Below are 23965 nucleotides of genomic sequence, written 5' to 3' on the forward strand. Positions count from 1 at the left end.
ACACTCACACCGCTTTCTGTGTGAATTACGCACACACACACCAACACACACTCACACTGCTCTCTGTGCGAATCACACACACTCACACACCAACACACACACACACACCAACACACACTCACACCAACACACACCAACACACACACACACACACCAACACACACTCACACCGCTCTCTGTGCGAATCACGCACACACACACCAACACACACTCACACCAACAGACACACACACCAACACACACTCACACCAACACACACACACACACCAACACACACTCACACCAACACACACACCAACACACACTCACACCAACACACACACACACACACCAACACACACACACACACCAACACACACTCACACCAACACACACTCACACCAACACACACTCACACCAACACACACACCAACACACACTCACACCAACACACACACACTCACACCGCTTTCTGTGTGAATTACGCACACACACACCAACACACACTCACACTGCTCTCTGTGCGAATCACACACACTCACACACCAACACACACACACACACCAACACACACTCACACCAACACACACTCACACCAACACACACACACACACACCAACACACACTCACACCGCTCTCTGTGCGAATCACGCACACACACACCAACACACACTCACACCAACAGACACACACACCAACACACACTCACACCAACACACACACACACACCAACACACACTCACACCAACACACACACCAACACACACTCACACCAACACACACACACACCAACACACACACACACACCAACACACACTCACACCAACACACACTCACACCGCTTTCTGTGTGAATCACGCACACACACACCAACACACATTCACACCGCTTTCTGTGTGAATCACGCACACACACACCAACACACACTCACACCGCTCTCTGTGCGAATCACACACACTCACACACCAACACACACTCACACCGCTCTCTGTGCGAATCACACACACTCACACACCAACACACACTCACACCGCTTTCTGTGTGAATCACGCGCACACACACACCGCTCTCTGTGTGAATCACACACACTCACACCAACACACACTCACACCGCTTTCTGTGTGAATCACGCACACACACACCAACACACACTCACACCGCTTTCTGTGTGAATCACGCACACACACACCAACACACACTCACCCGATTTTCTGTGTGAATCACGCACACACACACCAACACACACTCACACCGATTTTCTGTGTGAATCACGCACGCACACACCAACACACACTCACACCGCTTTCTGTGTGAATCACGCACACACACACCAACACACACTCACACCGCTCTCTGTGTGAATCACGCACACACACACCAACACACACTCACACCGCTTTCTGTGTGAATCACGCACACACACACCAACAGACACACACACCGCTTTCTGTGTGAATCACGCACACACACACCAACACACACTCACACCGCTCTCTGTGCGAATCACGCACACACACACCAACACACACACACACCGCTTTCTGTGTGAATCACGCACACACACACACACCGCTCTCTGTGTGAATCACACACACTCACACCAACACACACTCACACCGCTTTCTGTGTGAATCACACACACTCTCACACACACCAACACACACTCACACCAACACACACTCACACCGCTCTCTGTGTGAATCACAGACTATTGGGACAAGTGGTGTTAGCGAGCACCTTTAAAGGCCGGCACGGCATATTAGAGGGTGGGTGGCCAACACCACGCCCGGCCGCACTTTGTCTCCCTAGTGGCGATGTTTACTACACACATCGTATCGGGTACTTATTTGAGGCTGAGTTGACCTAGGGGAGGTCCAGGACCGGATCAGATAATCGTCACCGGTGTTGGTCGTGAGAGGGAATCCAACTCGGGTCGCCGGGTTCGTAGCGCAGCGTAGTGCTAACCACTACACTACCGCCTCCCCAAGCACATCGCTCTCTATGAATCAAACGCGACAGACACACACGCACATCAACCCTCTCTCTCTCTATGAATCAAACATGACAGACACACATGCACATCAACCCTCTCTCTCTCTGTGAATCAAACATGACAGACACACACCCACATCAACCCTCTCTCTCTCTATGAATCAAACATGACAGACACACACCCACATCAACCCTCTCTCTCTCTATGAATCAAACGCGACAGACACACACGCACATCAACCCTCTCTCTCTCTGTGAATCAAACATGACAGACACACAAGCACATCAACCCTCTCTCTCTCTATGACTCAAACGCGACAGACACACACGCACATCAACCTTCTCTCTCTCTCTCTATGAATCAAACGCCACAGACACACACGCACATCAACCCTCTCTCTCTCTATGAATCAAACACAACAGACACACACGCACATCAAACCTCTCTCTCTCTATGAATCAAACGCGACAGACACACACGCACATCAACCCTCTCTCTCTATGAATCAAACATGACAGACACACACGCACATCAACCCTCTCTCTCTCTCTATGAATCAAACACAACAGACACACACGCACATCAACCCTCTCTCTCTCTATGAATCAAACGCGACAGACACACACGCACATCAACCCTCTCTCTCTCTCTATGAATCAAACACAACAGACACACACGCACATCAACCCTCTCTCTCTCTATGAATCAAACGCGACAGACACACACGCACATCAACCTTCTCTCTCTCTATGAATCAAACGCCACAGACACACACGCACATCAACCCTCTCTCTCTCTCTATGAATCAAACATGACAGACACACACGCACATCAACCTTCTCTCTCTCTATGAATCAAACGCCACAGACACACACGCACATCAACCCTCTCTCTCTCTCTATGAATCAAACACAACAGACACACACGCACATCAACCTTCTCTCTCTCTATGAATCAAACGCGACAGACACACACGCACATCAACCTTCTCTCTCTCTATGAATCAAACATGACAGACACACACGCACATCAACCACTCTCTCTCTCTATGAATCAAACGCCACAGACACACACGCACATCAACCTTCTCTCTCTCTATGAATCAAACGCCACAGACACACACGCACATCAACCACTCTCTCTCTCTATGAATCAAACGCCACAGACACACACGCACATCAACCCTCTCTCTCTCTCTATGAATCAAACGCCACAGACACACACGCACATCAACCCTCTCGCTCTCTCTATGAATCAAACGCGACAGACACACACGCACATCAACCCTCTCTCTCTCTATGAATCAAACATGACAGACACACACGCACATCAACCCTCTCTCTCTCTCTATGAATCAAACGCCACAGACACACACGCACATCAACCACTCTCTCTCTCTATGAATCAAACGCCACAGACACACACGCACATCAACCACTCTCTCTCTCTATGAATCAAACGCCACAGACACACACGCACATCAACCACTCTCTCTCTCTATGAATCAAACGCCACAGACACACACCCACATCAACCCTCTCTCTCTCTCTCGATGAATCGCATCTTGCCTCGTGAATGGAACCCGTGAGCATCTTCGCTTCGCACCTTTTTGCCAACAGCACCACACCCCCCCCTCCCCCTCCCCGCGGGCCCCCGCTGTGCCCGCCGCTGTGCCCGCCGCGTGATGTTGTTGTGTTCAGGGAATGTTGATCTAAGCGACGTGCTTTTCTTCCACGTCGCTTCGGAAAGACCTCACGATCCCCCCCCCCCCACCACCTATCCCCTCCACCCCCCAACCTCCACTGGCTCCGTGAATGACTTTGCGAATCTAAATCAGCGCTCCCTTCCCGGTTACATTTGACGTGAGGCCCGCGTAACGCTCACGAAGGGTCAAGGTCACGGCCAGGCATCTGACCCCGGGCGCGTTTTCTCTCCCATTCGTAAGTCGCCCCCGAATTCTTCTCGGTCTGCCACTCATTCTGCCGATCCGGCCCACAGCTATACACAGAGTCAACACGGAAGTGTTATGGGTATTGATGCGTAAATAGTGAATTCAGCTTGAGCCCATGATCAATCCACTGCTGGATAAGAGGCCTCTTCCACGGCGCGGCCACTTGTGACGTCACATCCCACGTGGCGCCCGCTTGCGCCTCACCGCGTGCGACGGGGGAGCTCGACGCCGACGGCCTCGCGGGTAGAGACAGCGGCTTGGCACTCAGGGGACGAGAGTGGCGTGCACAGAGGCGCGTTCCGCGAGCCTCCCAGGGAGCCACAAGAGCCCGCGTGGCGGGGGGCGGTGCCGCAGCGTCGACGCTGACAGCTGCCGCGTGCTTCACTCGCTCATCCCCCATCCACCCCCAACAGACCGAGTACCACCAGCGGCTGGGCAGCATCTACCGCATGCGCCTCGGCTCGTTCGAGAGCGTCCACGTGGGCGCGCCGCACCTCGTCGAGTCGCTGTTCCGCCGCGAGGCCGCGTGCCCGCACCGCCTCGACATCAAGCCGTGGAAGGCCTACCGCGACCTGCGCGGCGAGGCCTACGGACTGCTCATCCTGTACGTGAGAGGGGGGGCCGCTCGCGCGCTGCGCCCTCCCTGGTCCCGCTGGTGTCGGGGTCGAATCCTGCCCGTTCCGTCGACGCGAGTCGGAACATCGGAATCGGAGGTTCACAGCCAGAAGTGCATTTCCCCGTAAAGCCCCGTGAGCTCCAGACACTCAGTTTCAAAGACAACGCCATCAAATTATTATCGGAGCATGTTTATTCGCATGTTCACCGCAGGTACCGTGCGTGCTTAATGCAGCACTTGATTTGTTGTCAAAAGGCTTCTATTATTTGGTGTCTGAACATCTTAATACAACTCGTGCTTTATTTGCAGAAAGGGTTAAACGCTGTTATTTTTATAACATCAAAGTATTACACAATTACACGTAGTTTTTAATAAATAAATCAAACCTTCATCACACCAATTACGTTGCTAAATAACATTCACCACCCGAACACTTTCTCTAAGTTACCAGACACTCATGAGGCACACGCTGTACGCTCCCGATGATTGCTAAACAACAGCGGCACGACTCGCGAGCGAGAGCCGCACGCACAAAGACAAAGCAGCACCCCCCACCGTGTAGCCGCATCGACTGTTGGGGCAAGTGTTGTTAGCGAGCCCCTATGAACACAGCGGGTAGTGTGCTCTCAAGTGGCATGCACGAGCCGCCTCTGTCTCCCCAGTGGCGGTGTAAACACGCGGCAGCAGCAGCAGTAGCTGCAGCAGCAGCAGTAGCTGCAGCAGCAGCAGCAGTAGCTGCAGCAGCAGCAGTAGCTGCAGCAGCAGCAGCAGTAGCTGCAGCAGCAGTAGCTGCAGCAGCAGCAGCAGTAGCTGCAGCAGCAGCAGCAGTAGCTGCAGCAGCAGCAGCAGCAGTAGCTGCAGCAGCAGCAGCAGTAGCTGCAGCAGCAGCAGCAGTAGCTGCAGCAGCACACACTGAGGATTGAGGCGGCAGGTTGGCAGCGGGCGCGCAACAACTCCGGCACCGCGCACGGAGAGCCGCACGGAGAGCCGCACGGAAGAGCCGCGCGGCTCCGCCGGAGCAGAGGGCGGCCGCGCCGCGTCCACGTGCCCCCCCGCCGACACCCCACGTGGCCTCGAGCAACACTGCGTCTCGTCACGCCCCCCCCCCTTATACTAGCGCAGCCTGTGCCACACAATTCCGCGTGTCCAACTGGAAATGAGACCCGAGCAGCGCGTTAAACTTTACACCGCCTTCATTGTTGTTGGTGTTGTTTCGTGTGGATCCGAGGCTTTGTGGTTTTGTGTTGACCGTTTTGTTTACAACTTCACTGCCCCCAGGTACCCCCCCCACCCCTGATTAGGATATTTTTGCTTTCCGCTGTGGCCCCTTACCCCGAACTCACACACACACACCTCGTCACACACACACCTCGTCACACACACACACCTCGCTACACACACACACCTCACCACACACACACCTCGCCACACACACACACCTCGCTACACACACACACACCTCGTCACACACACACACACACCTCGTCACACACACACCTCGCCACACACACGGACACCTCGCCACACACACACCTCGTCACACACACACCTCGTCACACACACACACACCTCGCCACACACACAGACACCTCGCCAATGCCTCTAGCCACCCCCGCAGTGTGAATTGGTTCCACTCACAGCGAGTTGATCACGTGTGGTGGTGGTAGTGTGGAGTAAAGTTCCACCACTGACGACACAACTCTGCTGACGACGACAATGATGACCCCGCAGGGACAACAAGCCGTGGCAGAAGATGAGGAGGGCGTTCCAAAAGAAGCTCATGCTGCCAGAAGAGGTGGCTAAATACGATGGCAAGATTAACGAGGTGAGGACTCCCATCCTCATGCACCCCGCGTGTTTCCTCCTTCCCCCCGCCCCCACCCCCCGCGTGTCCCTCCCCCCCCCCCCCCCCGCCCGTCCTGGCAGCGCCAGCAAGCGCACAGCGCGTCCCAGCAGCACCATCCCCAGCACCACCACCACCACCAGCACCACCACCCCCAGCACCACCACCACCACCACCCCCAGCAGCACCACCCCCAGCACCACCACCACCAACACCACCACCACCACCCCCAGCACCACCACCCCCAGCACCACCACCCCCAGCACCACCACCCCCAGCACCACCACCCCCAGCACCACCACCACCAGCACCCCCAGCACCACCACCCCCAGCACCACCACCCCCAGCACCACCACCCCCAGCACCACCACCCCCAGCACCACCACCCCCACCACCACCCCCACCACCACCATCCCCAGCACCACCACCACCCCCAGCGCCACCACCCCCAGCACCACCACCCCCAGCACCACCACCACCCCCAGCGCCACCACCCCCAGCACCACCACCCCCAGCACCACCACCCCCAGCACCACCACCACCCCCAGCACCACCACCCCCAGCACCACTACCACCCCCAGCACCACTACCACCCCCAGCACCACCACCCCCAGCACCACCACCCCCAGCACCACCACCCCCAGCACCACCACCCCCACCACCACCCCCACCACCACCATCCCCAGCACCACCACCACCCCCAGCGCCACCACCCCCAGCACCACCACCCCCAGCACCACCACCCCCAGCACCACCACCCCCACCACCACCCCCACCACCACCATCCCCAGCACCACCACCACCCCCAGCGCCACCACCCCCAGCACCACCACCCCCAGCATCACCATCCCCAGCACCACCACCACCCCCAGCGCCACCACCCCCAACACCACCACCCCCAGCACCACCACCCCCAGCACCACCACCACCCCCAGCACCACCACCCCCACCACCACCCCCACCACCACCATCCCCAGCACCACCACCACCCCCAGCGCCACCACCCCCAGCACCACCACCCCCAGCACCACCACCCCCAGCACCACCACCCCCACCACCACCCCCACCACCACCATCCCCAGCACCACCACCACCCCCAGCGCCACCACCCCCAGCACCACCACCCCCAGCATCACCATCCCCAGCACCACCACCACCCCCAGCGCCACCACCCCCAACACCACCACCCCCAGCACCACCACCCCCAGCACCACCACCCCCAGCACCACCACCACCCCCAGCACCACCACCCCCAGCACCACCACCCCCACCACCACCCCCAGCACCACCACCCCCAGCACCACCACCTCCAGCACCACCACCCCCAGCAGCATCACCAGCACCACCACCCCCAGCACCACCACCCCCAGCACCACCCCCAGCACCACCACCCCCAGCACCACCACCCCCAGCACCACCACCTCCACCACCACCACCCCCAGCAGCACCACCAGCACCACCACCCCCAGCACCACCACCCCCAGCACCACCCCCAGCACCACCACCCCCAGCACCACCACCCCCAGCACCACCACCACCCCCACCAGCACCACCACCCCCAGCACCACCACCAGCACCACCACCCCCAGCACCACCACCCCCAGCACCACCACCCCCAGCACCACCAACCCCAGCACCACCACCACCACCAGCACCACCACCACCACCAGCACCACCACCAGCACCACCACCACCACCAGCACCACCACCAGCACCACCCCCACCACCACCACCACCCCCAGCACCACCAACCCCAGCACCACCAACCCCAGCACCACCACCAGCACCACCACCACCCCCACCACCACCAATACCACCACCAGCACCACCACCAGCACCACCACCAGCACCACCACCACCAGCACCACCACCAGCACCACCAGCACCACCACCACCACCAGCACCACCACCAGCACCACCACCACCAGCACCACCACCACCACCACCAGCACCACCACCAGCACCACCACCACCACCAGCTCCACCACCAGCACCACCTCACTCCTTCCTAGAGAGTGGCGGTGCCGCACGGAGCGCGTTACGCAACGCGGAGCTCTGAGCCAACTCGTGGCAATGCGTCCCTCCCCTCTCCGCGCCCCTCCATACTTTGCCCCCCCCCCTCCTCCCCCGCCGCCCCCGGACTTTCTCCCTCTACCCCCCCCCGCCTGCCCCCTCCCCAGGTGCTCTCAGATTTCGTGGTTCACTTGGACGCGACTCGCGACGCTCAGGGCGGCATCCGGGACCTGTGCCTGGAGCTGCACAAGTGGTCGTTCGAAAGTAGGAACCCCGCTCGGACTGCGCCACCCACCACTGCGCCACCCACCACTGCGCCACCCACCACCGCTTTGCCAGGGGTCCCGAACACAACCCCCCACCCACGCCTCCCCTCCCACTCAGTTCACTTTCAATTCCCAAGTTCCACCACCAGCCCGTGTACCCCCCTCCCTCCCCTCCCCTCCCCCCTCGCTCCCCCCTCCTCCCCCAGCGCGCACACAAAGACGCACGCGCGTTGCCTGGTTCCTGCCAGAGGTGGGACAAAGTCATTGTTATGCAAGTCCAAGTCGAGTCTCAAGTCATCAAATTCATGACTCGAGTCTGACTCGAGTCCAAGTCACATGACTCGAGTCCACACCTCAGAGGTGGGACAAAGTCATTGTTATGCAAGTCCAAGTCGAGTCTCAAGTCATCAAATTCATGACTCGAGTCTGACTCGAGTCCAAGTCACATGACTCGAGTCCACACCTCTGGTTCCTGCTGCCCCCCCCCCCCCCCCACCAGTGACTTAGAGTGCACATTGAAACAAGACAAGATAAAGACAAATATCCCCCGTATAGCCTTAGTAGACTCTTGGGGCAAGTGCTGCTAGCGAGCACCTATGTACGTATGTATGCCCGGCACGGCACACGACGGGGTAGGTGGTCAGCACCACGCCCGGTGAGTGGCAACTTGTCTCCCTCGTGGCGATGTTTACGCCACCGCATCAGGTACTCATTTGAGGCCGAGTCGACCTAGGGGAGGCCCAAGACTGGCTCAGATATTCGGCTGGGCGAGCCCCCTCGGGAGATCCGGCAGGGAGTCCAATTCTTCCTGCTGCTGCTGAATTATTATTTTAAATGTACACGAAATTGCCGAGCACAGGCCCAAAGGCACACAACGTAAAACGGCCAGCAACAGTCAGCACATAGTGAGAGTTGTGATAGATGCGAGTGAATGAGTAAATGAGTGGGTGGGTGAGTAGGTGAGTGAGTGAGTAGGTGAGTGAGTGGGTGAGTGAGTGGGTGAGTGAGTGAGTGAATGAATAAGTGAATGGGTAAGTAGGTGAGTGGGTGAGTGGGTGGGCGAGTGAGTGAGTGAATGAGTGGGTGGGTGAGTAGGTGAGTGAGTAAGTGAGTGAGTGAATGAGTGAGTGAATGGTGAGTGGGTGAGTGAATGAGTGGGTGGGTGAGTAGGTGAGTGAGTGAGTGGGTTGAGTGGGTGAGTGAGTGAGTGAGTGAATGAGTGGGTGAGTGAGTGGGTGAGTGAGTGAGTGGGTGAGTAGGTGAGTGAGTGGGTGAGTGAATGAGTTGGTGTGTGCATTGTTGTGCCCTGCAGCGTCGGAGTTCAACACAGTGGCAGCTCAGTTTGACACGTGGGAGACTTTCGCGACCAATTTAATGAATAAAAACTTTTTTTGCGGTAAGATCGCGTACGTAAACGCGTCGTTAAACCACAGGAAGGTTTGTCATGCAAACAACACGTGGCCAATTCATTTACTACTTCAGCCCACCGGTGTGTTGGAGAGTAAACAATTTGAGTCCCGTGACGTTTCGCTGGCAACTGCGTCCAGCACCGTCGGGCGCCAGTAGCTCCCCAACGCGGGTGCAAGAATCGGGGATTGAAGTTCACGGGAGCGGCCCCACGCGGCGCGTAGCGACAGAAGAGCGGCCCCCTCGTTGATGGCGCGATCCCCGATCTGTGTCACGCAGCCATCTCCTACATCCTCTACGGGAAACGTTTCGGCCTCCTGTCCCAGGACATGGGCGAGGAAGGGCAGATCTTCATCACCTCCATCAAGCAGGTGAGCTGCGCACAGCGGGAGACGGGCCCGCACATGTGATCTTGCTTTGATGCTGTGTGTGATCTTGCTGCAATGCCGTGTGTGGTGTTGCTACAATGCTGTGTGTGGTGTTGCTACAATGCTGCGTGTGGTGTTGCTACAATGCTGTGTGTGGTGTTGCTACAATGCTGTGATGTTGCTACAATGCTGCGTGTGGTGTTGCTACAATGCTGTGTGTGGTGTTGCTACAATGATGTGATGTTGCTACAATGCTGTGTGTGGTGTTGCTACATTGCTGTGTGTGGTGTTGCTACAATGCTGTGTGTGGTGTTGCTACAATGCTGTGTGTGGTGTTGCTACAATGCTATGTGTGGTGTTGCTACAATGATGTGTGTGGTGTTGCTACAATGCTGTGTGTGGTGTTGCTACAATGCTATGTGTGGTGTTGCTACAATGCTATGTGTGGTGTTGCTACAATGCTGTGGTGTTGCTACATTGCTGTGTGATGTTGCTACAATGCTGTGTGTGGTGTTGCTACAATGCTGTGTGTGGTGTTGCTACAATGCTGTGTGTGGTGTTGCTACATTGCTGTGTGTGGTGTTGCTACATTGCTGTGTGTGGTGTTGCTACAATGCTGTGTGTGGTGTTGCTACAATGCTGTGTGTGGTGTTGCTACAATGCTGTGTATGGTGTTGCTTCAATGCTGTGTGTGGTGTTGCTGCAATGCTGTGTGTGGTGTTGCTACAATGCTGTGTGTGGTGTTGCTACAATGCTGTGTGTGGTGTTGCTACAATGCTGTGTGTGGTGTTGCTACAATGCTGTGTGTGGTGTTGCTACAATGCTGTGTGTGATGTTGCTACAATGCTGTGTGTGGTGTTGCTACAATGCTGTGTGTGGTGTTGCTACAATGCTGTGTGTGGTGTTGCTGCAATGCTGTGTGTGGTGTTGCTACAATGATGTGTGTGGTGTTGCTACAATGATGTGTGTGGTGTTGCTGCAATGCTGTGTGTGGTGTTGCTACATTGCTGTGTGTGGTGTTGCTACAATGATGTGTGTGGTGTTGCTACAATGATGTGTGTGGTGTTGCTACAATGATGTGTGTGGTGTTGCTACATTGCTGTGTGTGGTGTTGCTACAATGCTGTGTGTGGTGTTGCTGCAATGCTGTGTGTGGTGTTGCTACATTGCTGTGTGTGGTGTTGCTACAATGCTGTGTGTGGTGTTGCTACAATGATGTGTGTGGTGTTGCTACAATGCTGTGTGTGGTGTTGCTGCAATGCTGTGTGTGGTGTTGCTACAATGCTGTGTGTGGTGTTGCTACAATGATGTGTGTGGTGTTGCTACAATGCTGTGTGTGGTGTTGCTGCAATACTGTGTGTGGTGTTGCTACAATGCTGTGTGTGGTGTTGCTGCAATACTGTGTGTGGTGTTGCTACAATGCTGTGTGTGGTGTTGCTACATTGCTGTGTGTGGTGTTGCTACAATGCTGTGTGTGGTGTTGCTACAATGCTGTGTGTGGTGTTGCTACAATGCTGTGTGTGGTGTTGCTACAACGCTGTGTGTGGTGTTGCTACAATGCTGTGTGTGGTGTTGCTACAATGCTGTGTGTGGTGTTGCTACAATGCTGTGTGTGGTGTTGCTACAATGCTGTGTGTGGTGTTGCTACAATGTTGTGTGTGGTGTTGCTACAATGCTGTGTGTGGTGTTGCTACATTGCTGTGTGGTGTTGCTACAATGCTGTGTGTGGTTGCTACAATGCTGTGTGTGGTGTTGCTACAATGCTGTGTGTGGTGTTGCTACAATGCTGTGTGTGGTGTTGCTACAATGCTGTGTGTGGTGTTGCTACAATGCTGTGTGTGGTGTTGCTACAATGCTGTGTGTGGTGTTGCTACAATGCTGTGTGTGGTGTTGCTACAATGCTGTGTGTGGTGTTGCTACAATGCTGTGTGTGGTGTTGCTACAATGCTGTGTGTGGTGTTGCTACAATGCTGTGTGTGGTGTTGCTACAATGCTGTGTGTGGTGTTGCTGCAATGATGGACGTGCGCGCCTGTTGCAGATGATGGCCACGTTCGGCACGATGCTCGTCACTCCCGTGGGGCTGCACCGCAGCCTCAACACGCGCACGTGGCGCGTCCACACCGAGGCGTGGGACAACATCTTCCGCATCGGTGCGTCGCGCTCTCGCCCACGCCGGCGAGCCGCTCGCTCGCTCGCTCGACCGGCTTCCGGCGACCGCCCCGAGTTCGATTCCCGGCCACAAGCCGCCGATGCCCTCAGCCTCGATATAATTAGCCGCGTCCTGGGCCTCCCCTAGGTCGACTCAGCCTCAAATAAGTGGCTGGCGCGGTGTGAAAACATTGCCACTAGGGAGACAAAGGCGGCCGGGCGTGGTGTTGGCCACCCACCCCCTCGTGTGTTGTTCCGGCCTTCATAGGTGCTCGCTCACAGCACTTGCCCCTACAGTCTGTTAAGGCTATATGGGGGATCTTTATCTTATGGGTGTGTGTTTGTATGTATCTGTGTGTGTGTGTGCTCGAGCAGCCAAGCAGTGCGCGCTGACGCGGCTGGGCAACGCGCAGTGCCCGGGCCAGGACCTCGTCTCGCAGGTGGCACAGGGAGGGGTCCTCTCACCCAAGGAGCTCTACGCCGGCGTCGCCGAGATGCAGATCGGGGGGGTGGAGACGGTGAGAGCCCCCACCCCCACCCCCCGCCCTCTCAACCAACCCCTCCCCTCACCCCCACCCACCACCCCCTCCTGCGGCTGTGTGAGGGTGCCACGGTGGCTCGGAGATGCTGACTACCTCGCCTGTGATACAGGAGGGCCTGGGTTCGATCCCGACCCTGACGCCTGCTGCTGTGCACGCGGAGGCTGCGTCTCTCTCTCTCTCCGTGGCCGCCTGGTGTTGTTTCCGGGTCCTCCGGTCCCCCCCCCGCCCCCCCACACATCCAGAAAGTTGCGTTTAGTATTTGGGCGATATTAATTTCCACGTGAAAAGCCGCTTCGTCGGCCGATCATTTGTGGTAGCCAGGCCGCTTCTTAAACAGCGCGACATCGCCCAGTGCGCCTGAGCTGGTAAAGTGACACATGGATCTGTGGTGTGGAGCAGTCGTTGGTGCATCGCACCACGAACCCCGAGTGCAATTCCATGGCCGAGTTCGCTCACGGCCAATACCAGTGACGATCATCTGAACCAGTACTGGGCCTGTCCTAGGTCGACTTAGCCTTAAATGAGTACCTGGCGCTGTGTGTAAACATCGGCGCTGGGGAGACAAAGGCGGCCGGGCGTGATACTGGCCAACAGCCCCCGTCGTGTGCCGTGCCGGCCTCGGTAGATGCGGCGAGCGAACAGCACTGGCCCCAGCAGCGTGCGTGAGCTCTGGGCAGGAGGGAGTCTCTCTCTCTCTCACGTGTGTGAGTGTGTCTGTGGCGACGTCTGGGTTTGAAGGAGGTTCCTGTTACCTGCCTAAGCAGCCATCACAGAGTCCCGGGTTTCACCTCTCTGTCCGCTTCTTACCCGCACCCTCCCCCCCCCCCCTTTTGTAGTCCCCTCCTGCCACCGCCGTGGCCTCCGATCTCCCGGGACGCGGCACCGCCACCCTCCAATGGCACCGCCACCCTCGGCCGCTCGACGTTTGTCGAGTGCCACCGGGGAGGGGGGGGGGCTGTGTCCAGCAACCGCGTGGAGAGCGAGTCGAGGGGGGGGGGGACACCCTGTCGGAGGGGACATTGTTTATATTGTCATAATAATCGAGCGGAGACTTTCCCGCGTGTCTCTCCCCCCCCCGACCCCCGTGTCTCCCCCCCCCCGACCCCCGTGTCTCTCCCCCCCCGACCCCCGTGTCTCCGCAGACCGCCGTGACCCTCATGTGGGCCATCTTCCACCTGTCCCGCAGCCCGCGAGCCCAGCAGCGGCTGCGGGGCGAGATGGAGGCGCTGCTCCCGCCGGGGCGAGCGCCCAGCGCCGCCGAGATGCCCTCCCTGCGCTACCTGCGCGCCTGCCTCAAGGAATCCATGAGGTGCGGGTTCACAGCCACCGCCACCACCACCACCATCATACCATTGTTATCATGATCATCAATTCATCATCATACCATTGTCATCATGATCATCAATTCATCATTAACATACCATTGTCATCATGATCATCAATTCATCATTAACATACCATTGTCATCATGATCATCAATTCATCATTAACATACCATTGTCATCATGACCATCAATTCATCATTAACATACCATTGTCATCATGATCATCAATTCATCATTATCATGCCATTGTCAACACCATTCCAGTATCAGCATTGTCGCCATGCCATTTGTCATCATCATCATCATACCATTATCATCATGACCAATTCATCATTAACATACCATTGTCATCACCATTCCAGTATCAGCATTGTCGCCATGCCATTTGTCATCATCAGCATCATCATATCATTATCATCATGACCAATTTATCATTAACATACCATTTCCGTTGTTATCATGATTCTATCACAACAGCATACCATCATACCGTACTATAATCACGCCATCACCGTTGTTGTCATCACACCACCATCATCATCATCATACTATTACCATCGTCCTCGTATCATAGCGTCATACGATCATGCCACCATGATCATTATCACCATCTTATCTTAATTATTTTCATAGCGCATTAACCAAAGCACTGAACAGGGAATTAGCAATGATGCAGAGTGAGTTGCTGAGGATGATGGTAGTAGATGATGCATATGATTACGTGTGACAAAACGATGATGACGAAAGTGACAATGAGTGGTCATGATGATGGGTAGAGACGTGATGAGGAGGGACGGTGTTAACGATGGGGAAGGAGCGCTTGGGTCACTATCAGCATCATACCATTCCTGTCATACAATTACACATCATACATCACTCGCGCATCACCGTCACCTCACGTGACACATCACACCGTCATCACACCACCGTCACAATCACGAACATCGCCTCTGCCGCACCATCACGGACACACATCACTAACCATCGCGTCTGCTCATGCGTGAACTCGTTTCGCCTCCACAAATGAACCCGGGTGACCCCCCCCTCACCGCTCCCCCCACAGGATAATGTGTGCGCCCTCTCGCTGGCACTGTGTGCTGGATATGGGCTCGTCACGAGCCGTCAACACAAGCTCCGCCATTCATCGGGGAACTCGCCGTGACGGGGGGGCCGTGGCCGAGAGGATGTGCTGTGTGTGTGGTGTGTGTGTGTCGTGTGTGTGTGTGTCGTGTGTGTGTGTGTGGTGTGGTTTGTGTGTGTGTGGTGTGTGTGTGTGGGTGGTTGGTGTGTGTGGGTGGTTGGTGTGTGTAGTTGGTGTGTGTGTGGGTGGTTGGTGTGTGTGGTTGGTGTGTGTGGTGTGTGCGTGGTGTATGTGGTTGGTGCGTGTGGTGTGTGTGTGTCGTGTGTATGTGTGGTTGGTGTGTGTGTGCTGTGTGTGTGGTGTTTGTGTGGTGTGTACGTGGTGTGTGTGGTTGGTGTGTGTGTGGTTGGTGTGTGTGTGGTGTGTGTGTGGGTGGTTGGTGTGTGTGGGTGGTTGGTTGGTGTATGTAGTTGGTGTGTGTGTGGGTGGTTGGTGTGTGTGGTTGGTGTGTGTGTGGTGTGTGTGGTGTGTGCGTGATGTGTGTGGTTGGTGCGTGTGGTGGGTATGTGTCGTGTGTGTGTGTGCTGTGTGTGTGTGCTGTGTGTGGTGTGTGTGTGGTGTGTGCGTGGTGTGTGTGGTTGGTGTGTGTGTGTGTGGTGTGTGTGGTGTGGTGTGTGATAAGGAGCGGTAGTGTCGTGGTCAACGCATCGCGCTGCGAAGCCGGCAGTTCACCCTCATTCTGTTCGAGCATAACTCGCAGCTGTCGACCCCATCCAGTTCGCCCCCCGTGTCCTCGTGCAGGGAAATTGAGTTTTCAGGTCCACACGGCGTACAACCGTCTCAATGCGGGCAAACACAATTATAATTGTGTCCCTGTGTTTGTGTTTCTCCCTCGTGATGGGACTTTGTAGGATGAACGTTGAGATTCATAAGGGGCGCGGGGTGAGACCAATCAGGTCTTAGTCGGTGTGTAACAAGGTGGGGCACTGACGAGGAGGGGTTGTGACAGGTGTGATAACTCGACTCCGCTGACGAGACGCTGAATCGTCGACACCTCGAGCCGTCGCCGTGAATGCTTCTGAGCGGGGGAGAGTCCATGGAGGGGGGCGGGGGGTAGAGGGGGGGCATGGTGCAGGAATGGCTCAACAGAAAATCGCAACCATTCAATCAACCATCAATCACATCCTGTGATCAATCACATCCTGTGATCAATCATAGACACGGGTAAGCACGCTTCCAGCAGCAGGGCTGCAGGCGGGGGTGGGGGGGACAAGCAGCGCTTGCGTTTACCCCGTGGGCAGCCGCCACTGCACGCGATGCCGCACGTTCAGGCATCGACCACGTCCCTGCGTCGTTGGAGCTCAAGGGACGAGGGTTACTCTCCCCGGCGTGCCGCCGCTCCTGCCCGTGTGTGCTCGTGTGTGACCACGTGTGCTAGTGTGTGACCACGTGTGCTAGTGTGTGACCACGTGTGCTAGTGTGTGACCACGTTGTCGGTAGCCGTGTTGCCGTGTATGTGTGCGCGTGTCGTATATGGCCGTGTGTGTGTACACAAGTCAATATTTGTGATTGTGCGTCCGTGTGCTATGAAGAAGGACAATGACCAAAACGTCGCCGATTGTCGACAACGTTGCTGCTCAGGCCGCGGTGTTGTTGACGAGGGGAGGGTTCGTTTCTCGTGCTAATTGTGACGAGCGCTCTGCACGAGTGAACCCAGTGACCCGAATTCAATTCTCGTCACGGATGGACGTCAGTGACACCGGATATCTGAGCCAGTTTTAGGTCTTCCACAAGGTCAATTCGGCCTTAAATGAGTGCATGGTGCTGTTTGTATACATGGCACTGGGCCAACCGATTAAGACGGCTTTGGCTACGTACGGTGTGAAAGAAGTTCAAGACACGGTGTAGCGGTCAGCGCGTTGCGCTACAAACCCGGCGGCCCGAGTTCGATTCCCGCTCACGGCCAACACCGGTGACGATTATCTGAACTAGTCCTGGGCCTCTTCCTCTAGGTCGACTCAGCCTCAAATGAGTATCTGGTGCGGTGTGTAAACATCTCCACTAGGGATACAAAGGCGGTCGTGCGTGGTGTTGGCCACCCCCTCGTGTGCCGCGTTGGCCGTCGAAGGTGCTCGCAGACAGGACTTGCCCCGACAGTCCGTTAAGGCTATACGGGGGATATTTATCTTTGTGTGTATTTGTGTGTCCTGAGGAGTGGTCGCATGCCTGGCATGCTGCGCTATGAACCCAGCGACCCGAGTTCGATTTCGATAACCGCTCACGGCCAACTGCAGTGGCGACTATCCAGAGCGGTCCTGGGCTTCAAGTTCCTGGTCCCGTGCGTGAAGCATCGACAGTGGGCAGTCAAAGGCGTCCAGGCAGCCTCTGTCCACACCGCCCGCTCATCCACCTCGCCTGCCTTCACAGACGCTCGCTCCTAGCACTTGCCCCAGCAGCCTCTGTGGGCTTCGTGGGGGCATCTGTGTGTGTGTGCGTGTGTGCGTGTGTGTGTGCGTGTGTGCGTGTGTGTGTGCGTGTGTGCGTGTGTGTGTGCGTGTGTGTGTGCGTGTGTGCGTGTGTGCGTGTGTGTGTGCGTGTGTGTGTGCGTGTGTGCGTGTGCGCTCAACTCGGCACGTGTCTCTGCCCGTGTCCCCTAGGCTGAGCCCCACGATCCCCTTCACGAGCCGCACCCTGAGCCGGGAGACGCCGATCGGGGAATACCTCCTCCCCAAAGACGTGAGACTCCGCTGCTGCTGGAAACCGACACCGCCGATTTCACCGCAAACGCCGCCGATTCCGAACGCGGGCAGTCGTAGGGGGGCATTCACCTGACTACAGCGCGTCGCATCAGAGAGGGCCCTTGCCTGATGAGACAATGAGTCTTGAAGCTGCTCCACAGTTTTGCTTGCATTGTTCTAATGCCGTCGAAGTGATGCACGCCCACAACGCCGCCGTGTCGCTGACGGGATGTGTAAAAACAATGCCGGTGTATCCACGTTGTATGTGGAGGCACGGGTCTGTGAAGAAGGCTGGGTAGCGATGAGTAGTTCCTGTGCGACAGCTGTTTGTGATGCCGGCGTTACCTTCCAGGAATTCCAAATGTCTTCGCGCACAGCATTGAAGGCAGCAGCCAGCTGAGATTAAGCCTTGAGACTTAACCTTGCAATCACAGTCAGCATATCCCTGCAATCACAATCAATGTGGCCTTGCAATCACAGTCAGCCTATCCCTGCAGTCACAATCAAAGTAGCCTTGCAATCACAGCCAGCCTATCCCTGCAGTCACAATCAAAGTAGCCTTGCAATCACAGCCAGCGTATCCCTGCAGTCACAATCAATGTAGCCTTGCAATCACAGCCAGCGTATCCCTGCAGTCACAATCAATGTAGCCTTGCAATCACAGCCAGCGTATCCCTGCAGTCACAATCAAAGTAGCCTTGCAATCACAGCCAGCGTATCCCTGCAGTCACAATCAAAGTAGCCTTGCAATCACAGTCAGCGTATCCCTGCAGTCACAATCAATGTAGCCTTGCAATCACAGTCAGCCTATCCCTGCAGTCACAATCAAAGTAGCCTTGCAATCACAGCCAGCGTATCCCTGCAGTCACAATCAAAGTAGCCTTGCAATCACAGTCAGCGTATCCCTGCAGTCACAATCAAAGTAGCCTTGCAATCACAGCCAGCGTATCCCTGCAGTCACAATCAAAGTAGCCTTGCAATCACAGCCAGCGTATCCCTGCAGTCACAGTCAGCGTAGCTCTGCAATCACAGTCAGCGTATCCCTGCAGCCACAGTCAGCGTAGCTCTGCAATCACAGCCAGCGTATCCCTGCAGTCACAGTCAGCGTAGCTCTGCAATCACAGTCAGTTTACGTAACGGCAACTCCCGAGGTTTGAACCCGATGACCCGGCCCCCATCGCTGGCGACCCCCTCCTCTCTCGCGAGCCAATAGTCGCCCCCACCGCCGCGTTTTCCCCGCAGTCATCATGTCCCACGCGAGGCTCTCATCAGCAACTTTGTTTTTCTTCATCGTGCCGCTGCCAATTCCTGCAAGCGACACCGCCGCCGCGGTGATGCCAGCGCGGTGGCGTAGGGGGGGGGTGGGGGGGGGGCGAGGGCAACGGGTGCACGGGCTGGGGACTTCTCATCATTATTATTGAGCAGCGGCGTTTGAAGCGAGGTTGCTGCTGCTGCGCCCGCCGTAATCGCTGAATGAGGTTTTGCGGCCAAGTCGTGCAGCGTCACGCGGCGTGACCTCATCGCCGCCGAGGCCGAGCGTGCGCGACGATTAAAACCTCTCCGCCGACGGCCTCCTCCTCCTCTCGGCTCCGAACCTCGTTCACCCCCCCCCCCCACGGTGGCCCTGCGTGGTGAGGGCGGTGGCGGGGAGGGAGCGCGTGGTGGGGGACACCAGGGTCCGTGGCCGCGTTCCCACGGCCCCGTCGCCCAGTCCGGCGCGCGGCGACCCGCGCCTCGACGATGCCGAACCACGGCGCGTCCATGGGCGCGGAGAGACACTGGGAGAGCATTGAAACGCAGAGGGAGATGCCGTACCAGGAGACGTAGATAGACACTGGGATGCATCCTTCTTTTTTTGGAGACACGGAGGGGTGGGGGGGAGGGTCACTGGGAGCTACAGAGATGCTAATGAACGACACGTCTCACTCCGCAGACGGTGGTGATGGTGAGCAACCACGCGCTCGCCTGGAGCGAGGACTACTTCCCGAACGCCATGAGTTTCCGCCCGGAGCGCTGGCTGGAGGACCCGCCGGGGACGGTGAAGCCCTTCTCGCACATCCCATTCGGCTTCGGGCCTCGCATGTGCATCGGCCGCCGCCTGGCCGAGCTGGAGATCCACCTGGCCCTGGCCACGGTGAGCGCGTCGCGTTCCCCAGCGAGCTTCCGGTCTCGGGTCGCACCGCCCTCCCCTCCTTCCCGCGTCGTCCCCCCCATATTGAAAGTGAAAGCACATCCCCACGTCCCAACGTCCCCACGTCCAGTCAGCGTGTCGTGTGCCGCGTGGCGGTTCAGCGTTGGGCTTCCAGCGACTTGGAGCCGCTCGCCCACCGCTGAGCCGCCTGGCTGGATGCCGCTGCTGATGAGGCTTTCGAGTCTCGAAACCAGTCCAGAGTTGTCCGCGTTGAGCCAATTTCTTTTGAAATGATGCGCTTCCAAACGGCCGTGTCGCTGATGGAATGTTTTTTCTTTATATAGAAGGACAGCTATGGGAAGGATACGAATCGTAAGCTCGGTTACTTTATTCCCTCCTGCAGATCGTCCAGACGTACAACATTGTGGCCACGGATGATGGCCCCATCACCGCGCTGCACTCGGGCACCATGGTTCCGGACAGGAAGATCCCGGTGGCGTTCGTGAGGAGGAGGAGGTAACCGCAGGCCACCCGCAGCTTCCAGCGCTTCCGCAAACTCCAGTCCCGCGGCGGAGAGCGTCGCTGCGTCGCTGCGTCGCTGCGTCGCTCATTCCGAGTCTCGGGCCTCCTGGAGGCAGCTCAGGGACCTGTGGACGAGGCCGCCCGTGCATCGGGGGGTCTCCCGCCACACCAGGGGCCTATTGGCACACCAAGGGGCCTCCTCCACATCAAGAGGCCTCCCGCGAGACCAGAGTTGTACCACCACACTAGAGGGCCTATCAGCACACCAGGGGGCCCCCACCACAACAGGGCGCCCCCACTACACCAGGAGCCCCCACAACACCAGGGCGCCCCCACCACACCAAGGAGCCTATCGCCACACTAGAGGGCCCACTGCCACACCAATGGGCATCCTCCACATCAAGGGCCCTCCCCCCTCCACACCCCCCCCCCTCCACACCAGGCCCCCCCCCCCCCCTCCACACCAGGAGGCTTACCTCCACACCAGGAGGCTTACCTCCACACCAGGAGGCTTACCGCCACACCAGGGGGCCTGCTGCTCCCAGCCAGCAGCACCGTGGCGGTTGTTGTGGATCTGCCGGGCGAGGCTGTGTGACGTCGTCAGCGTGCCGGTGTCTCGTGAGCGGCACGTGGCGCGACCCGCGGCTAACCTCATTCAGACGCCGCACAAACCACTTCCCGTGTTGTATTATTGTCGTGGGACAGTTGACGTGATCATTAATGCTGAAGTCGTCCACTTAATCCAACTGCTCTTGACCGCAGCAGTGACAGCGGCCGGCGGAGCCGTCGTGTTGGGCTCTGTACGTGGGTCATCGCGGTCCTCTCCAGGACAGTCATCAAACGTTGTTGTTCGTAAGGACCTCTGAGCGCGCCTTATCTGCACAAAATAGTTTTGGATTAGATTTGGCCGCGGGTCAGATTGCGATAGGAGAGGGCGCGAGTGGCACGGACTCCCCAATGCCTCCTCTGCGCTCGGGGCCATCAATTCATGACCCCGGGGGGGGGGGGGCAGGGGGGGGGGGGGCTCGACTTTCGCGGAGTCTTCCGTTGCCGTAGTTGTCACCGCCCCCTCCCTCCCCGTTCGCTGCCCCCCCCCCCCCAAGTTGTGAAATTCTCGGGTCGACTCCCTCCTCCAGGGTGCTCTCTGCGGCGGCCCAGCCCGGTGACTCACGGGGGGGTGGGGGGGTGGGGGGGTCAAGCAGTTCACCCCAGCCTGGGTGCAGCGTGAAACGAAAACACACGGCCGATGTCCTTGTTGACGGGGAGACAAAACCTCCCGTGGGGACATCTCAAACACCGGCGCCCCCGCTCGCCCTCCCCGTATCTGTTTGCGTGAGTGGCCCAGGGAGCGAGAGAGCGACGTGTTTGCGCGGAGCGCGCCCCGTTGATGATAGCGCTCCACTGCTGACCTGTGACCCCCCCCCCCCCCCACGAGGCCCTCCTGACACTGCGTGATTGTCCCTTCCCCGGTGGCGGTGGTGGCGGTGGCGTCACGAGAACTCCCCGAACCCGATTGCCCCGAGCGGCCCCTTGCGCGCGGCTCAATGGACACGATGAATGTGCGAGCGTGGTGTGTGTGTTAATGTGTTGTGTGAGCGCGTGTGTGTGGGTGTGACCGTGGTGTGTGTGTGTGTGTGCGTGTGTGTGGGGGCGAGCGCGTATGTGTGGGTGTGAGCGTGTTGTGTGTGATAATGTGTTGTGTGAGCGCGTGTATGTGTGTGTGATAATGTGTGTGATAATGTGTGTGATAATGTGTGTGTGTGTGAGCGTGTGTGTGTGGGTGTGGTGTGTGTGAGCGCGTGTGTGTGTGAGCGTGGTGTGTGTGTGATAATGTGTGTGAGCGCGTGTGTGTGTGTGAGCGTGGTGTGTGTGTGGTGTGTGTGTTAATGTGTTGTGTGAGCGCGTGTGTGTGTGAACGTGGTGTGTGTGTGTGTGGTGTGTGTGTTAATGTGTTGTGTGAGTGCGTGTGTGTGTGTGTGAGCGCGGGTGTGTGTAAATGTGTTGTGTGAGCGCGTGTGTGTGTGAGCGTGTGTGTGTGTGAGCGTGGTGTGTGTGTTAATGTGTTGTGTGTGCGTGAGCGCGTGTGTGTGTGATGGTGGTGCGTGTGTTAATGTGTTGTGTGAGCGTGTGTAAGTGAGACGGGTGTGTGTGTTGTGTATGTGTTGTTTAAATTAGGTGTGTTTGTGTGAGCGTGAGCGCGTGAGCGCGTGCGTTTACGCGACGTAAATCTAACACTAGGTGAACACAATGTATGTGCCCAGGTAAGGCCCCCTGCCCTACACAGCTCTTTTTCAGCAGCCACCTGGCCACAGGTGATAGCCCAACGAAAGTGGCGTAGCGGTCAGCGCTGCGCTGCGTGACGAACCCGGCCACCCGGGTTTGATTCCAGCTCACGGTCACCACCGGTGAGAATTATTCAAACCGGTCCTGGGCCTCCCCTAGGTCGACTCATCCTCAAATGAGTACCTGGTGCGGTGTGTAAACATCGCCACTGGGGAGACAAAGGCGGCCGGGCGTGGGGCTGGCCACCGAACCCCTCGGGTGCCGTGCCGGCCTTCGTAGGCGCTCGCCAAAAGCACTTGCCCCTACAGCCTGTTACAGGCTCTACGGGGGGGATCTTTGTCTTGTTGTGCGAGTGTGCCGTGTGAGAGTGTTATGCGAGTGTGTGTTGTGTGTGTGTTGTGTGTGTGTTGTGTGTGTTTTGTGTGTGTGTTGTGTGTGTGTGTTGTGTGTGTGTTGTGTGTGAGTTGTGTGTGAGTTGTGTGTGTGTTGTGTGTGTGTTGTGTGTGTGTTGTGTGTGTGTTGTGTGTGAGTTGTGTGTGTGTTGTGTGTGTGTTGTGTGTGTGTTGAGTGTGTGTTGTGTGTGTGTTGTGTGTGAGTCTTCTGTGTGATACTGTAAATCACGCGTGCTGTTGACTGGGCACAATGGTTAAAATGCCACCGGCTGTGTGCATTGACCGTTTACATGACGTTTCTGTGATGATCGGGTCGTTGTGACAAGTCTGACCTTTTGGAATAATAAAACCAGGCAGCTGAAACGAA

The 23965-nt window shown here is 57.2% G+C and overlaps 1 protein-coding gene across 2 annotated transcripts in view; it reads left to right on the forward strand.

Annotated features, from left to right (window-relative positions):
* LOC133354894 (1,25-dihydroxyvitamin D(3) 24-hydroxylase, mitochondrial) overlaps positions 1-23965 on the forward strand; it is a 39989-nt gene extending 16024 nt beyond the window's left edge. For both annotated transcript variants that reach the window (XM_061572057.1, XM_061572056.1), the window contains 10 exons: positions 4337-4527; positions 6271-6364; positions 8563-8659; positions 10348-10439; positions 12475-12586; positions 12960-13102; positions 14269-14435; positions 18190-18268; positions 20204-20404; positions 20805-23965. In XM_061572057.1, coding sequence (XP_061428041.1) covers positions 4337-4527; positions 6271-6364; positions 8563-8659; positions 10348-10439; positions 12475-12586; positions 12960-13102; positions 14269-14435; positions 18190-18268; positions 20204-20404; positions 20805-20921 — 1293 coding nt within the window. In that variant the 3' untranslated portion in view covers positions 20922-23965. The remainder of the gene's footprint in view (positions 1-4336; positions 4528-6270; positions 6365-8562; positions 8660-10347; positions 10440-12474; positions 12587-12959; positions 13103-14268; positions 14436-18189; positions 18269-20203; positions 20405-20804) is intronic.

The sequence above is a fragment of the Lethenteron reissneri genome, chromosome 49, assembly GCF_015708825.2.
Source record: "Lethenteron reissneri isolate LAM-NWPU_2019-01 chromosome 49, ASM1570882v1, whole genome shotgun sequence".
Taxonomy (NCBI): domain Eukaryota; kingdom Metazoa; phylum Chordata; class Hyperoartia; order Petromyzontiformes; family Petromyzontidae; genus Lethenteron; species Lethenteron reissneri.